The sequence below is a fragment of the Rhea americana genome, unplaced genomic scaffold (assembly GCF_003343005.1).
Source record: "Rhea americana isolate MKP2758 unplaced genomic scaffold, rheAme1 scaffold_7, whole genome shotgun sequence".
NCBI lineage: Eukaryota > Metazoa > Chordata > Aves > Rheiformes > Rheidae > Rhea > Rhea americana.
This window is the reverse complement of record NW_028186867.1, coordinates 6,535,507-6,551,552: the sequence shown is the minus strand read 5'-3', so window position 1 is coordinate 6,551,552 and position 16,046 is coordinate 6,535,507. Positions and strand designations below refer to the sequence as shown.

General features: G+C 39.4%; 1 protein-coding gene across 2 annotated transcripts; it reads left to right on the top strand.

Annotated features, from left to right (window-relative positions):
• The first annotated feature begins 4,135 nt into the window (after positions 1-4,135).
• Positions 4,136-13,971, top strand: AKAP17A (A-kinase anchoring protein 17A). 2 transcript variants are annotated; one of them, XM_085321483.1, is made up of 6 exons: positions 4,136-4,252; positions 4,502-4,635; positions 4,989-5,731; positions 7,843-7,991; positions 10,334-10,574; positions 12,022-13,971. In XM_085321483.1, exons 3-6 carry the CDS (start codon positions 5,057-5,059, stop codon positions 12,952-12,954), a joined length of 1,998 nt encoding a protein of 665 aa, XP_085177609.1. In that variant the 5' UTR covers positions 4,136-4,252; positions 4,502-4,635; positions 4,989-5,056; the 3' UTR covers positions 12,955-13,971. The 2 variants fall into 2 exon arrangements, with proteins under 2 accessions (XP_085177609.1, XP_085177608.1); XM_085321482.1 differs by having other exon boundaries at positions 4,502-5,731.
• Positions 13,972-16,046: the final 2,075 nt, after the last annotated feature.

Sequence of the window (16,046 nt, the reverse complement as noted above, 5' to 3'; positions counted from 1 at the left end):
AAAACCACCCAGCTCTGCATTGAATACTCTTAATCTGTGATAACAAGACAAATTCCCTGCTATACAGATGAGATAAAAAACAGTAAAATTGTCTTTATATATGGTATATATATTATATAAATCTCCTACCAATTTAGGGGCTTCAGGACATTAGGACTTAATTTTGTTTTGTGGGTAGAGGCTATTTAAAGACTGAAAATAGCATTTTTACTTCTCTTTAATGATTATGTAATCTATTAATCCAAGCCTTCTGTGCTGTTGCTGCATCCACCTCCAGCTACTATCCATAAACAGTTCGATGGCACAGTAAATCATTGGGCTNTTTTTTTTTTTTTTTTTTTTTTTTTTTTTTAGTAGGAGAGCAAAGAGATGTTCTCTGTTAAGTGACAACAGAAAACAGAAATCATATTCAAAGTAATCAAAGAATAGTACTGTAGCTGTTTCTAAAAATATATATACTAGCAGTATTTCTGGACTTCATGCAGCAGAGAAAATTTAGATGATCACTTAAGATAAATCAGTCTCAAAGAGAAGCATCCAAGTTCTAAACTAAAAAGAGCCCTTCTTCTTTGGTATTTTTCAGAGGAGAAGCAGCTTGGAAGGAATGGAAGCAGCACTGCCACTTTATGTATTACACATGTAACTTCTTACATTCATTGCTACAAGTGACCAGTAAAGGAATGAACAGTAGATCAAGTAGGCAGATAAGACCAAGCACAGTAAGGAGAATTGTATCCTCCTGCAAGAAAAGCAGAACAACCTGCTTGTATTCATTAAGACATGAATACAAAACTTAGTATCTGCTGTATATAGCTTATTTTAATTGTTTGTGGATACATATATAGATATATTTTATGTATATTTATATACATATATTAATATATATAATAAATAACAAGGGCTCCCTCTAGTGAACTTTTAAGGGATTCAGAGTGTTGTAGTTGTGACTTCTAAAGATATAATGAGACAAGGTCTGTAGGCAGAAGTGTTATCTGCCATTAGACCACCCACTGGAGTTGAAAAGACAGATGCTTTTAGACATACAAGACATTTTTCAAGTCTGTAGCACAATATATTTGTCAGAGTTGGGGAAAGCGAACGTGCTACAGTGAAAAACAGGTTTACTGCACTGTTGTGCTTGGATATTGTCACTTCCTGAYGTTTACCTTGCCTGTTTGTCCCTTCTCTTACAGGTATATGTAATACCCTTGCTTTACGGTCTTGTACGTTTCAGACTCTGAAACCTGAAGGGAGCAATTTCACTCAGTTATTTAGGTATCTCAACATAGGTTATAAAACAAACAAACAATAATACACATCTGCACAATTGTATTTGTGCAGATAGAAAGTTTATCCTTGCCACATGGCAATACTGGTGCTTAACTGATTTTCTTTTCTATCTTTTTAAAAAGTTATATACATTTCAACTGTTTCCTCTTGTCCACAGCCTTTAAAATATTATTAAATATAACTCCGCATTCCTTTTTTCTTTCTCCTACTATGTTATACACTTGTAACATTCCTTTCAGCCCAGAGTATATCAGAAAAATAGTCTGTGAAAGTTGTTATGGTTACGCCTGGTAGCACAACACGGAAAACCTTAATTCTCATATTTTGTAACTTTTCAGGCACAGGATTCAAAATTGTTGCAATACATACCATCTCACTCCACTCCTTGTGAAACTACCTGGAATGTGACTGCTTTGTGCACTCCTAAATGAACTTCTGAGATTTTAAGAGAAAATATTGATATACTGTGCAGGTATTCTCAAACTATAATACATGAGCTATTTTAAGATGCTTACAGTGGCAATAGCTTCTCATTTGGTCTTTGTACGAATACTTAACTAGACCATGGAATTAATGTTTCCATACAAGAAATCAGAGGAGGATCAGCAGTTACCATGTGAAATAACACCTCCACACAACAACTGAGGTCTCACGGGGATTGCTGGATTGGTAGTAACTTCCTGTTTTGAGTGTTTTGAGCTAGACTTTGGAGTCATTATTTCCACACAGTGGTTATCACCAGTCTGCTGCCACAGGTAGTTGCAGCCCCAGTTTCTCAGCCTGTGGGAGATTATCTAAGATGTGATCAGGTGCCTGCTTTGATCTGCTGTAGCAAGAGGAGCAAGGCCATGTGGAGAGAATGGGTAAGTCACTGGCTGATGTCAGGAGGCTGGAAGCATTATCTGCTTATGGGCTAGGGATGCACAGCAGGAAATCGAGGGAGGTAGGTAGGGGCATGCCATTATAGTACTAGTGCTGAAACTGGGGTCAAGAATATGCAATCATGTAATTGGAGGGCGGTGACAGAGCAAATGGAAGCAAGACCTCTGCTGTGCATATGTGCTGCACCATGCCAAGGGGAAACTTCTGCATCCCTTATTTGCTATGAAGTATGAGCAAACCTCTGATGGTAAAACTACAGTGGGAAGTTTTGATACGCTGTATTATCTGTAAAATAGTATAAGCCCATATAAAAATCCTGTATTTCAGGTTCTGCTGGCCTATCAACTACTTTACCTCATTTGTATGTTGGGCAAAACAGATATAAAAACCAAATGAGCACAGAACAGACAGCCGTCTCCTGCCACACTACTACAATTTAAATCCCTTTTTGCACTAACATAAACTGAGGACCAGGGAAGGAAGTGGGCACATTCAAGACACTAGGTACTTGCCTGGCTCATTGGTCTAGGGGTATGATCCTTGCTTAGGATGTGAGAGGTCCCAGGTTCAAGTCCTAAATGAGCCCTCCTTTGACAGAAAACTGTAACAGGTTGCTCAGAGAGGTTGTGGAGTCTCCTTCTCTGGAGATACTCAAAACMCCCTGGATACACGCTAACATGCTCTTAGTGACTCTGCTTGAGCAGGGAGGTTGGACTAGATGATCTCCAGGGGTCCCTTCCAATCTTACCCACTCTGTGATACTTTGTATGCCTTGAATATATTTACTAGTGAATAATTACATAAACACACATCAATACTTTATATATTTTCATTTCCTTTTTCCAGCTCTTTCTCCATGCATATGCCAGTTGATTGAACWATTCCTGAATATTGAGAACACCAAGGAGGTGATGCAGCTAAAGACTAAGACCTCTGAAGTCAGATGCCTACATCTAGATGTCTACCTATGAACTAGGGGCAGGATTCAGTTCTCTGGCAAAAGGATCTGGCACCTACTGAGGTGCCCTAGGGTATCTGAGATGTTGTCAACCCAGGATTTGAGAAGACTCGCACCCTCCTGAAGCAGCAGCCAGAGGCCAAGGAGGCCCCAGACCCCTCAGCCCCTGAGATGATACTGAAGGTTCAATTTGCTTGTCTCAGCATGTATACCTATAGCCATTTGGGATGCTCTAGGTTATCAGCATAGCACATTAGTATCGGCAGGTTTCCTGTAGGTTATGCGGTATAATTTTTAGCCCTGTATATGTAGCTCGGTATCCTAAATAGCACTAGGCACTTGCGTTTATACAACCAAATTGTGTCTTGCTGATTTTTGAGACTTTTATACAGGGTTTGGTTTCTTTTTTTCCAGAAAAGCACCAATTATCCATGGGAGGCTGGCTAAAGCTGGCTTTTCCCTAAGAGGGAAAGCATGAAGCAAGCACCTGTTTTCCACAGAAAAAGCACTGGAGCCATTTTGCCTGTAAGTTTCCAGAGCAAACAGAAAACAGGTGCTGAAGCTTTCATTACCAGCAGGGTGACAGCTGGAGAAAGAAAAGGAGGTCAGAGAGGCAAAACAGAGGCACCAGGCACGACGCTTCCCGCTGTCTAGAGAACTGGGCAAYGGAACAGAAACACAGTTCCTATATGCCTTAACGCAAAAGCAACGCTCGTAGGGAAGCCTTAGGACCCCATTCTCTGAGCCACCGTCCTTCCCGGGAATTGCCTCTTTCCTCTGAAAGGGCCTCGTTTAAAGACCCGCAGACACACACAAACCGCCATCACAAGCAGCCCACCCTGCCTGGTGGCAGCAGCGCGGCTGCAACTGCGCATGCGCTGCGCGCAGCCCCGCCCCGCCCCGCCGCCAGGTGTCGCCCGCTGGCGCGGCGGCCCCGGCGCTACCATAGAGAGCGGCCCCTCCGCTTTGCTAGCCGGGACGCTCGCGGTGTATGCGGAAGCGGAAGCGGGTCTGGCCTGAGCCTGGCCTGGCCTGGCGGCGCGCGCGGCGGGGGCCACGGGAGGGGCGGGCGGCAGCGGCGCGCTGGCTGTTTGCTGTGGGTCCGCCACGGCGCCGGCTGTGGTGAGTCTCCCCGTGGGCGTCGGAGGGTGGCGGGGCCGCGCCGCCGGGTTACGGGACGGGTCGGCGCGGCGAGGCGCCTCGCTTCCCCCGCGAGGCCGGCAAGGGAGGGGGCAGCGGCGGCCGCGGCGCGGCGGAGCTGCGGCCTCCCCCGCTGGCCGCGGGCCCCGTCCGCCCGAGCGGGCGGCTCGTTGCGCAGCCGGGCGTGAGGCTTCTGGCTGGAATAAAGGCGGTGTTCTTCTCTCATTGCAGATTCCTTACGAGTCTTTATGCCGGAGAGCGTGGAGTCCGTCCGCAGCGCTAATCTGCTGTGGTTTGTCTGTTGCTCAGTAGGTTCGGAGGCCGTGTGGCATCGCTCCTCCTGTGCCTTCCTCCCTGAAAAGACGGTAGCTGCTCTCTGAGCCATCGCATACCAACTTCGTTTATTCCTAGATTGACCTCGGCTTCTTTTTTTTTTTTTTTTTTTTTTTTTTCCTGAGGCATTACTGAGATTTAATTATTATGGGCTCAGATGATTATAAAGTAATTTAAAATGCTTGTGCTACTCAGTTTTAACTCTGTAATTGACTTTTATATTAAGAGACATTGGTTTTACTTAAGAATGGTTAAATGTCCAAGCAGTTAAGTTTTTTATGTATAAGGGCTGTTATATTTGACATTTCTTGGCCTACAGCTTAAACTTGCGTCTTTATTCTTTTTATCCTATGCTTTTTCTGTGTTATGGCTGCTGCAACGATAGTTCATGATACATCAGAAGCTGTAGAGCTCTGTGCTCCTTGTGGGTTATACCTTAAACCCATTACAAAAATGACCATCAGTGTGGCACTTCCTCAGCTGAAACAACCAGGAAAATCCATTTCGAACTGGGAAGTGATGGAAAGATTGAAAAGTATGGTGCAAACTCATCAGTTTTCCACTCTGCGGATTTCTAAAAGCACAATGGATTTCATCCGATTTGAAGGAGAAGTTGAAAACAAAAGTTTGGTGAAGTCTTTTCTGGCATGCCTTGATGGCAAAACAATAAAGCTGAGTGGCTTCTCTGACATTTTAAAAGTCCGTGCCGCAGAATATAAGATTGACTTTCCTACCAGACATGACTGGGACTCATTTTTTCGTGATGCAAAAGATATGAATGAAACTTTGCCAGGGGAAAGACCAGATACTATTCATTTGGAGGGCTTACCTTGTAAATGGTTTGCAGCAAAGGATTCTGGTTCAGAAAAGCCAAGTGAAGAAGTTCTTATAAAAGTCTTCAAGAAATTTGGAGAGATACGTAATGTGGACATACCTATGCTGGACCCTTATAGAGAAGAAATGACTGGCAGAAATTTTCACACTTTCAGTTTTGGAGGCCATTTAAACTTTGAAGCTTATGTTCAATATCGGGAGTATGCAGGTTTCATTAAGGCCATGAATGCCCTGCGTGGGATGAAGCTGATGTACAAAGGCGATGATGGCAAAGCAGTGGCTTGCAATATAAAGGTGAGAACTGCAGGCTTGTATGTGATAACCCGTGTTAAAGAACAAATACAGCTGAAGTCCTGTGGAACAGTCGTAATAGAATTCCTTTTAACATTCTATGGAATGCATGTCTAAGGACAGCAAGAAGAAATATGTATTCTGTTAGACATAAAATGGGTGAGGTTGGGTGTTTTTGTTTTTGTGGGATGTTTTTGCTCAATTTTCTTTTGCTTATTTTGCTAAAGGACCAAATCCATAAACATGACTTGTTCAATTCCATGATTAGTGGTTTTTGAAAATTAATATGCATCTGTAAGTATTGTCATTTCACTTAAATTTTAATTCTGAATAAGTTCAGACGTATTTTGCTAGAAGACTGACTTCAGTGAATTGCGTACACCACAAATGGAAATTTTGGGGGAGAAATTCACAGCCTCCTGCATTGATAGTGAGGTCTATCAGACAAGTGTCAGCACTCTGAAGTTTAATGGCCTCTGGCCTGTAAGACCTGTGGGATACACCATTAATCATGATTACTGTACTTCATGTACAGAAAGGCAAAAAATAAATAAATAAAACACATGTTAAACTGTAGCATAGTTGGTGAATGCAGTATGTCGAGTTCGTAGTATTTTTATACCGAGGTTTCTAGATCTTTTCTTTTTATGTGATCCCATTGTCTTAGAAAACAGAACTATGACAGGAGAGGACAACACGGTCTCTTCTGATGTAATATCTATGAAAGTATGGCCTAAAGAAGACTTGTTCTGATATGCTTGGAGATTGTCCACCCAGTTACATATCAGTTGAGTGAAATGTTTGCTTACTTATTTCAGTGGGCTTAGTAGTCATTCTGCAAATCATGTATTTCAGGAAAAAAATTGACAATTTCTTTTTATAATATGGGAACATGTAAATGCTTATGTAAATTTTATATTATAGAATTATAGTAGACAGTAGTATTATAGTACTTAATAATCTGTCTTGTTACAGCACTTGTCAGCTGGAGCGTAGAAATTCTTTAGGCCTTAACTTTCTCATTTTCAAGGGGATGTGAAATTCAGACTGTCACTTATGCACTGGATCAGGGTCCCCAATTTTAGTTTGCCCATGCAGGAGGAAGAATGCTTCCTGGCAGCTACCCTGGGCATTGATAGGAAAGAGAGGGCAATGTTTGTGACTGCATTGTCAGGACAGATCTCCTTCTTACAAGGAGGATACAGTGCTGTATGACCCTTCCAACTGTTTACCTCTTTTTTTAGCCTGTTAGTGGAACATCCTTTTAGATACAATCTGAATGAATTACACTGTGGAGTACATACTCTTTGTGCTGCACCCCATGGTTCATGTCTTCCACTGACGAGGGGGTCTGTGGGCCTACGGATCCCTGCCTGCCTGCACGTAGTTGATATCTAGTATGGGAAGTCGGGACACCGAGAGTGTAATGGTGCCCTGAGATCCTGTTCCAGTACATGATCGAACGGGGCCAGGGTGTGCTCTTAGGTTTTAGAAGGCCCAGGTCTTACAGTCCAGAGATACTTATCCTTCCTTTCACTTATATTCCTATTATCTCAAACCTGTGGCTTCAAACAACAGCACAGCATACCTCAGTTTGGGAATCTTTGTGTTAAAATTGGTAGGGAGGTGCTAAACCAGGTGTTAAATCTTTTAGAATTTTTTTTCCCTCTTCCTACTGAACTTAAGGATCACAGTGTGACACAAAAAGGGAGACCTTTTTAAGGCCCAGTCCTACCTAGTACTGCACAGTCCTCAATTATATACATGAATTAAGAGAACTGTGTTCTTATTCTGACGAGCTGAAACCGTTAGCCAGCCAGGGCCTAAACCATGTAGAGTTTACATTTAAAAGACACACAAAAAAGTGTAAGCTGGTACCTAACTGCTAGTGTGCAGACATTTAAATTAAGAGACAGTTTGCAGTGTTTGTAGTGCTCTGGAGTGCCCTCTGTTTTGGAGCAGTTTTTGCATTTCTGATGGTATGTGTCCTGTGGTTTGATATCTTTCTACTAGACAGAGATGTGGTTGTTGTAGTGTTTTAGGGGTCTGGTTTTTTGTTGTTGTTTGGTTGGTTTTTGTCAACTTAACACTGGTTTGAATTTTGTTTTATAAAGGTTTCTTTTGATTCAACAAAACACCTGAGTGATGCATCGATCAAGAAGCGCCAGCTTGAAAGGCAGAAGCTTCAGGAGCTCGAACAGCAGAGAGAAGAACAAAAACGTAAAGAGAAAGAAGCTGAGGAAAAACAAAAAGAAGAAGAAAGGTAACTGTTGCTTTTCACTCTGATATATTTTTCATAATAAAGCAAACTGTTTCTTAATGATACTGTAAATGTATAAGTACAGACTTGTTAGCAGGAGAACTTCTTTTTCAAAGGAAGTTGTCATCTTTAAAGCTTTTCTGAAAGCCTGTATTACAAAGCTCCAATTATAGTAAGCAAATAAAGATGGCAGTAGTAATTAAGTTAATAACTGTAGTCTGTAGTTTGATGTTAAGTATAATGAAAATATTATAGATCTGGAAACACTGCAATAAGCAAGTGTGTACAGTTAGCTTTAATTTCGCTTTCTAAATGAAATTCACAGTCGTCTTTGAGGATAATACTTAAGAGCCCTTTATCTTGAGTGTCCTGACACAAAATACATTTATTGACTTAAAAGAATTTATAATTTCAGCATAAAAAAAGATAAAGTCCAGGTCATCTGGACTCTAATTCAGAAATACCTTTTAATGAAACGTAATGTCGAAAGGCAGACTTCTAATTCTCAAAAATTACCTATTTTCTCCTCCACATCTTTTCTTTCAAATGCACTTGTATCTAGTAGCTGTGGACGTCTGTGTTTAAATGATGTAAGTTTTTGCAAATTTGCAGTGTATTTTTTCAGGCTGTAGGTAGTGTAACCTGGAGCTGAGGTGACCAAAACTAATTTCAGCATTTCAGTTGAATTAAATAGCCCTTATCATAATATCTGTATCTTCTAGTAATCCCATGTAAAGTAACCCATTGTCTTAGTTGCCTTTTGAGTTTTCCAATAAAATAAGTAATTTCGCAAAATATATTTGCAAACAGTTATAAAGCCCTCTTAGTTTGTCTTATTAAAGGTAGTGGCTAATATTTGCTTTTTTATATCACCAGTTACGCAGGAATCAGTAGTAAAATTATATAAAAAGGGAATAAAAAAAACAATTATTAATTTCATTGCAATAATTGGAATCTCCGKTTTTTCCGCTATTTACAAGATAGTTCATAATTCATAATTTACTTTCTTAACATGTGGCAAAAAGATCACAAGATTGCTGCTTGCTTACCTCTGCTTCTGTGTTGCATTAGAAAATAAAAGGTTTGTTGGGTTTTTTGTTAGCTATTAACTGTGGTTCTTTGTTAGTCTGCATGCAAATATGGCTTAACTATTGACAGATTACGGAACACAAACTAACTATGCTGGTGATGTAAGTCTTACAAGTGTATCGCCCCTGCAAAATAGACGTGATTATAATACAGGTTAATGATTTTTTTTTTTCTAAAATGAGTTTAGTAAGGCTAGCACTGAATTTTCAGGCCTGAAGGCTGAAGTCTTCTAAATTCTGAAAAGTTCTGTGTAGGTAGAAGCAGCACGAACTTCCATATGCTGTCCCATAATGTGCTTCTACCTGACCTGAAGGGACTACTTGTAAGGGTGAGAGGAATTCAGTTTTCAGACCCTGGCTAGTACTGGATTTCTGAGGCTACAAGACTACAAGCTGTGCTGCTTGAAAGTTCCACTGCTTGGAAGTTGTTTTATCTCTAAGCTCAATTCTGCTACATTTGCTGAAGTGAAGCACTTAAACCTGGGTGAGAACAGTGTGATCTTTTTGAGGAAGAAGAGTTCAGGGATTACTGGACTTGGAGATAAAGTTGTAAACAAGATTTTTTTTTTTTTTATAATTTTTTATAAAGCTTATTTGCTCATGACATTGATGTTTTCTTCCCAGGAGATGGGTAGGTTATAAGTACATTTTACAATGTATTATGTGAGCAATGTATGTGAGTTTGCAAATTCTGTAAGACGGCTAGAGATATTCAGAATATAAACTTAAACAGAGCAAATTGTTTCAGAGATTGTATGGTGCCCAGTTGCCTTGATGTGTACAAATTCTTATTGCCTAGGTTTTAGATACTAAACACTTTCACAAAGTTTGATGTAAACTTCATATTGAAGCAAAACTACTTTCTCAGTAAGGTTATTGAGGTTATCACTGTGCTTATGTTCATTTGGAAATCTTAAAYCAGCAAAATACTGAATATTCTTAAAAATTACATCATTTAACACCTGACTTCAAAATYCTTAGTCTTTTGCATAAGCTACCGTATTGTGTTAATGACTGAAATAAAAACAGCACCCCATATATTTAGTTGGCTTCGTTTTTAATTTTCCTGTTGATGATTGATTGCATAGCTGCCTGATGCATCACTGTTGTGATCTAATCAATTAAAAAAATATATTTTTGTTTTAGCCATGTTTCATATTTGGTTATAACTCTTTTAAAAATACTGACAGGCTGATAATTATGTTTATTTCACCATCATAAGTAATTGTTAAAAAGTAAAAATACAAATCTCTTTAGGAAGCAAAGAGAACTTGAAGAGTATGAGAAAGAGAAAAAAAGAGAAGAAAAGTTGCGCAAGAGAGAGCAGAAACAGAAAGATCGTGAAGTTCGAAGAAACAAAAAACAACTTGAAAAAATACAAGCTGAAGAACAGAAAAAACTGCAAGAGAAGATAAAGCTAGAAGAAAGGAAGCTCCTGTTAGCTCAGAGAAATCTTCAGTCCATTAGACTAATTGCAGAACTGCTAAGCAGAGCAAAGGTAACTTCAATATTTATTTCAGAAGCTAATTAAGAACACAGCAGAACAAAGCCTTTTATTGGCTTGAGGGAGGAGCAGAGAGAGTGCTATTCATTAAACAACAGACTTAGTGCCTCTCCGACTGCTGTTCTTTAGACCACAAAGCCATGCAGTGAAATAGTATTTYTCCCTTTCTGAAAGATGCATATGCACGTAAAGTGAGGAGTGAACTTGAGCCTGTAGTCCTGAAAAACTTTTTTCAGCATGTAAACTAATTGGCAGGCATGCTCTCAAGTCCAGAATAAGAATGTGTAAGCATGGTAAAATAAATCAAACACAGAGGATAAGATGTGAAATGCCCAATTTCTAATTTCAGTTTTGATGGTGTTTCCTTTGTAACCTTCAGCTGTTCCATTAACTACTCTTTCTGGTTAGAGAGAATGAAGTTTCATTAGTTGATGTTTGAAAATGTGCGGAATGTACATTTTTCTGTACAAAAAGTACTGTCAGCTAAGGGTTTGAATGTTACAATCCTTTCTCTCTGTTGGTATTGCTGTTGTCTTTCCCTAGAACAGGATATAATTTACTTAAGACTTTGAAGTCATGTTGAGATAGTGTAATGCATGTTAAGTATTTTTTCTGTAGTAATGCAAAAGGGTGTGGCAAAACATAGTTATATTTCTTGATGCCAGTGTATCTCAGGACTAGTTTTGAATTAGAGCTGATATGGTGTTATGTGGCCGGTTATATGCTAGGAGAAGGAAGAAATACACTGCAGCTGCTGTAACTTTCTAGCTGTAAAATAGACGGTTTGATGCAATAGTCATGTGTTTCATTCACTCCCAGAATTCTGAGGAATGCACTGAGCCAGTTTGTCTGGGGCAGAATAAAAAAGAAATTTTTATACCTTGTTTTTTAGCATTATGAGCTTCTAAAATGGTTGACAAAATGAAAATCATTTTTTTTTATAAGGTGCATGTGTTTAATTGTTCCATTTTTTTGGACACACTATAAAGTGGTCTGTAAATCACAGACTGCAGAGGTCTAAGAGAAATTTGTGTTTTAAATTTGACTAACACCTTCAAGTGTTGACCCTGAGAAATGTATTTCAATACTTCAAATTTCATATGTTGTTCTAGCTTGTGTGTTACACTTGTCAGATAAAGCTTGGTCTTTGTGGCTCTTTAATCTTTGCATTGTGAAATTGCCAAGAGAATTTAACACTTACAAGAGTTTATGGATTAATACTAACATTTCCCCTAAAAGCGGCTGTATGTTAGAGCATTCTTTTTTTTTTTTTTTGCGGGGGGAGCACTGGGATGTTTTTATTTTGAGAGATTAAGTTTTTTATGTAAGACATTTTATATTACCAAATTACTGCCTTCATATTATGGTGCAACTTGGAAAGACCAGTAGGTTTACAAATACTTTCTCATTTACTCTCACCTTCCTTTTGATTATCTTTCAGACAGTAAAGCTTTTGGAGCAGGAACATAATGAAGAAAAGATCCGTCTTCAGCAGTTAGAGGAGAGAAGAAAGCTACAGGAGGCTGAACTCAGACGTGTGGAAGAGGAAAAAGAGAGAGCACTAGGATTGCAGAGAAAAGAAAAGGAACTGAGGGAGAAACTACTAAACAATCTTCTGAGCAAGAAAATGGATGCAGCTCATCAAAACAAAGAAGAAACAGAAACATCTCAGTCTGGTATGCTGAAAACTGCTGGTAGTGTTCCACATACTGTGTCGTCCAGCTGCATCACTTCTACCTCAGGACAACCTGTTGCAGGCAAAGTGGCTCCAGGCTGTCAGAGAAAAGCAGTATCCCCTGAGAGTATAAATACTCAATGCAAGTACTTGAATGGCAATATTCATGACAGAGGTCATGTCAAGGAAGGCCAGAAACTTCATACTGCAAACTCTGAGAGATGTTCTGAGAAAAGAAGTTCAGGAGTGCTTTCATGTATTCCTGCTAATAACCAGCAGCAGAAGAGTGTCTCCAGCTATGACCAGAATACCTGCAGGAAAGACTCGCACTGTGAGCAGCGCAAACGTAGCACAGAGTCAAGGAGAAGAAAGAGCCGTTCATGTAGCAGCATAAACACTGATGAGGGTAAGGGTAAAAGAGAGAGGAGCAAACACAGAAGAGATATGAGTTACCGGGATGAAAAGCACAGGAAAGAAAGGAGATCTTATAAACACTCTAGCAGAAGTTACAGTCCTCGACGAAGCTATAGTCCTCGACGAAGAAGTGTAAGCCCCAGACGTTCCCGTTATAGAAGAACTCGCAGTAGGGAACGTAGAAGGGACAAAAGAGAGAGAAGTCGTAGTCGTAGAAGTGTCAGCAGGAAACRAAGATATCGGAGGAGATCACTGAGTAAGCAAAGAAGTACTTGGAGTCGATAGTAGAGGCCTCGGCCATTTAGAAAGGCTGTGGTTGGACACAAAGGCCAGAAAGTTCTAAACCAGACCTCATCGGTGTGACTACTATAGAAAACACTAGTTTCAACCAGTGTCTAACTTGCATCTGGTTCCTGAAACCAAGAAAATAGATACCTGATTTTGTTGAAGTTTTTGTGCTTTGTTGTCTAAGTTTTTCCCATAAGTTAGGTATAGCCACCTGTGCTTGAGTTCCTGTAGTGCTAAAAGCCAACTTTTCTTGATTTTCAATTCTTGTTTTTTTTTTTTTAGTTCATTTAGTTTTTCATCTCTTCATCCCCTAATTGGGATCAAAAGGTACATGGATGCCAGCTGTAGGAGCTCCAGGCATGATGAGCTATTGCATACACACAGATTTAGTATAAAATGCTTTCTGGTGCACTCAATGAAATCGCATGTAACAAAGTAGAGGTTTTGCTGATTGAGCCAGTGAGCTGTACTTTTGTATTTTTCTTAAAATTTGACTATACAGATGCACAGGATATCTTTTAAACTGCTATGATTCCTTCATTTATCTGTATGGTGCCAAACTTTGTGGCCCAAATTACTCTGGCATGTAATGCCATTTACATAACAATTCTTTCCATGTAAGAAAGGCACACTGATATGGGAAGTAAGAAGCAGTGGTAAAATAGTTGAAAAGTTGTTCTGTTATTTTGTTGACTTACTTGGCTTTGTAATTACTTCAGATGGCAGAGAGTCACTTGAAGCATTTTTTCAGGTACATACAGAGCTAGCAATTAGCTTTTAAAAAAGGCCTTCTTGCTAAATTATTTTTACTTGCAGTGTTGGAAAGTAAGGCTGCAGTGTCTCTTGTTAAATCCATTTAAGAATACTGTTGCTTCTAAAATGCAGCTCAGGAATATTAAAAGCTATAATGTTATAGTGAAAGAGTTTATTTTGCCTTTTTATGGTAAAATTAAAAAAAAAAATCTGTTTCCAGTGAACTGAAATGGCTGTTTTCATATGTGAATATATTAAAATCTGCAGAAGTATCRTATGAAAAACCTGCTTGGTGTTTCTTGAAAAAAAATCACTTGATAACATGTTGGAGTAATTAGGCTCAGCCATTCTTGATGATCTTGTGATGTACAGCTATGTCAAATGTTAATTTGGCAGGGTGTGTGTTTTTTACATACAGCCTTGAAATGCCTTCTTCCTCACACTGATGCAAAAAATTCAAGGTGTATCCCTTTCGTGGAGTGCCTGAGTGGCACATGTTCCTCAGCTTGGTTCACAGCTGACTGAATTTGASTGTGCTGGTCTCACAGAATCTATTTGGAGTTTACTTCTTACCAGACTATTCTGCTGAAATCTTTGTAGTCTCTATCTGCAAGAAAAAAAGAAGGTAGACATTCTTTTCTCCTTCTGGTAGTTCATGTTTTTAAAGCCCACTAGCTAATTTTATCACCTTTCAAGTTTTCGTAGACTTCTGTGAACTGCACTAATATGTTGGAGGCTGAGACCTGGGTTGATTTATCTAATCATTTTTACACTATTCAATTCTTGAATTCTAAGCAGTTGCCCTCTGTGGATAGTGTTTCCACAATCTTTGTTAAATGYTAAAATCCTATCTGCCTGAACATAAGTTCATCTTTGCTAATGATTAAGCTAAAATCCAATCTAATATTGATTGCGAGTATTTGATAAGGCTTGTAGGACACCTGTTTCTGATGCTGCTTAGTCTKCTCTTAAGTACTGACGCACTGCCTGTGGTAACTTCTTGCTAAATACCACTTATTGAAAAGGTGTATCATTCCCTCTGCAGTCCTGTCAGGGGCGGAGCTAATGGCTGTCAGTGGCACTGTCTTTGAGCTCAGGATTAGGAGTCTTACTAGTATAGTATTTCAGTGTATTGTRTGGATTTCCCTGGGGTCAACTTGTTGGGTGGGGCTCTTGATGCAAAATAAATTGAATAAAAGTAACAAGGGAGATTCTAGTTTATAATGTCTGGCATGCAGGCATGAACATAGTGCCATTGCCAAGTCTGGAAGCAGTGAAGGCAGTAGCAGTCAAAAGAAAGTGTTCACAAGTCTTGCTGGAAAAATCCAACAGCTTTGTTAGTTTATGTGGAAAAAAAGGCAGTGTCTGGTGCCTTTTCTGGGGTGAAAGACTATTAAGAGCGGGTTTGATAATCTTCCCCCCCATTCCAAATGATTTTATTCCACAAGCTTTTAAGATGTCTAAGGCAATTGCTGAAGCCAGAGAAGATAAATCTAGACTAGAGGCTCTGGAGGGTTCTTTTCCTAGTAGCATCTTACTGAGACAGTCTTAGCTGTTAGATTCTTAATCATTTAACCTAGCACACCATATCCAGTGCTGGCTGCGTATATTACTGCACTTTCAGGATATTATAATGTAACTGATTTTTTTTTCTATAGTACTCAACCAAACTAATTGACTTTTTTTTTTTTTTTTTTTTTTTTTTTTTTTTTTTTTTTCATGGCAGGTTTGGGAAAAGCCAAAAAAGATACTTGCAAATGCTTATTTTTCAAAATGCAGAGGGAATGTGGGAGAAGTCATCTTTCAGTTGGCCAGCCAACTCAATCCAATCAAAATCCTTCCAAGCTCCTTGTTCTTAAAGTAGCCCAGTAAATGCTCAGTGTATTTTTATCTAGTCTAACACTTAGCAGTTTCTCTGTTCCCAGAGTTTTCCAAACTGCTACTTTAGAGATTTCAGAAGCAAATTCATTGATGTGTCAGTGTTCCCYTGACTTAGTGCCAAATATGAGTGAACTGCTTTACAATCATACAACCACTCTACTTGAAACTCACCTTTTCTTTTTTTTAACCATTCCATGAAGGTACAGGTTGTTAGTCACTTAGATGCACAGTGATGGGGACTCTCAAAAATTAYGCTCCTACAGTGACTTGGGCTGCAAGATGACTGTGTGTGAGCTCACTGACTCGTGTGGTGATGTTTTTTCAGACAGTCCCTTGTCTATTCTGTGCCTAAAACTTACGTTCTTTCTCTTACTAACCCAGGACTACACATGTTCTAGTCCAGCTGGTCATGTGTGGGTTTGATAGTTATGCCCATAGTTCAATGCTGTCATGCT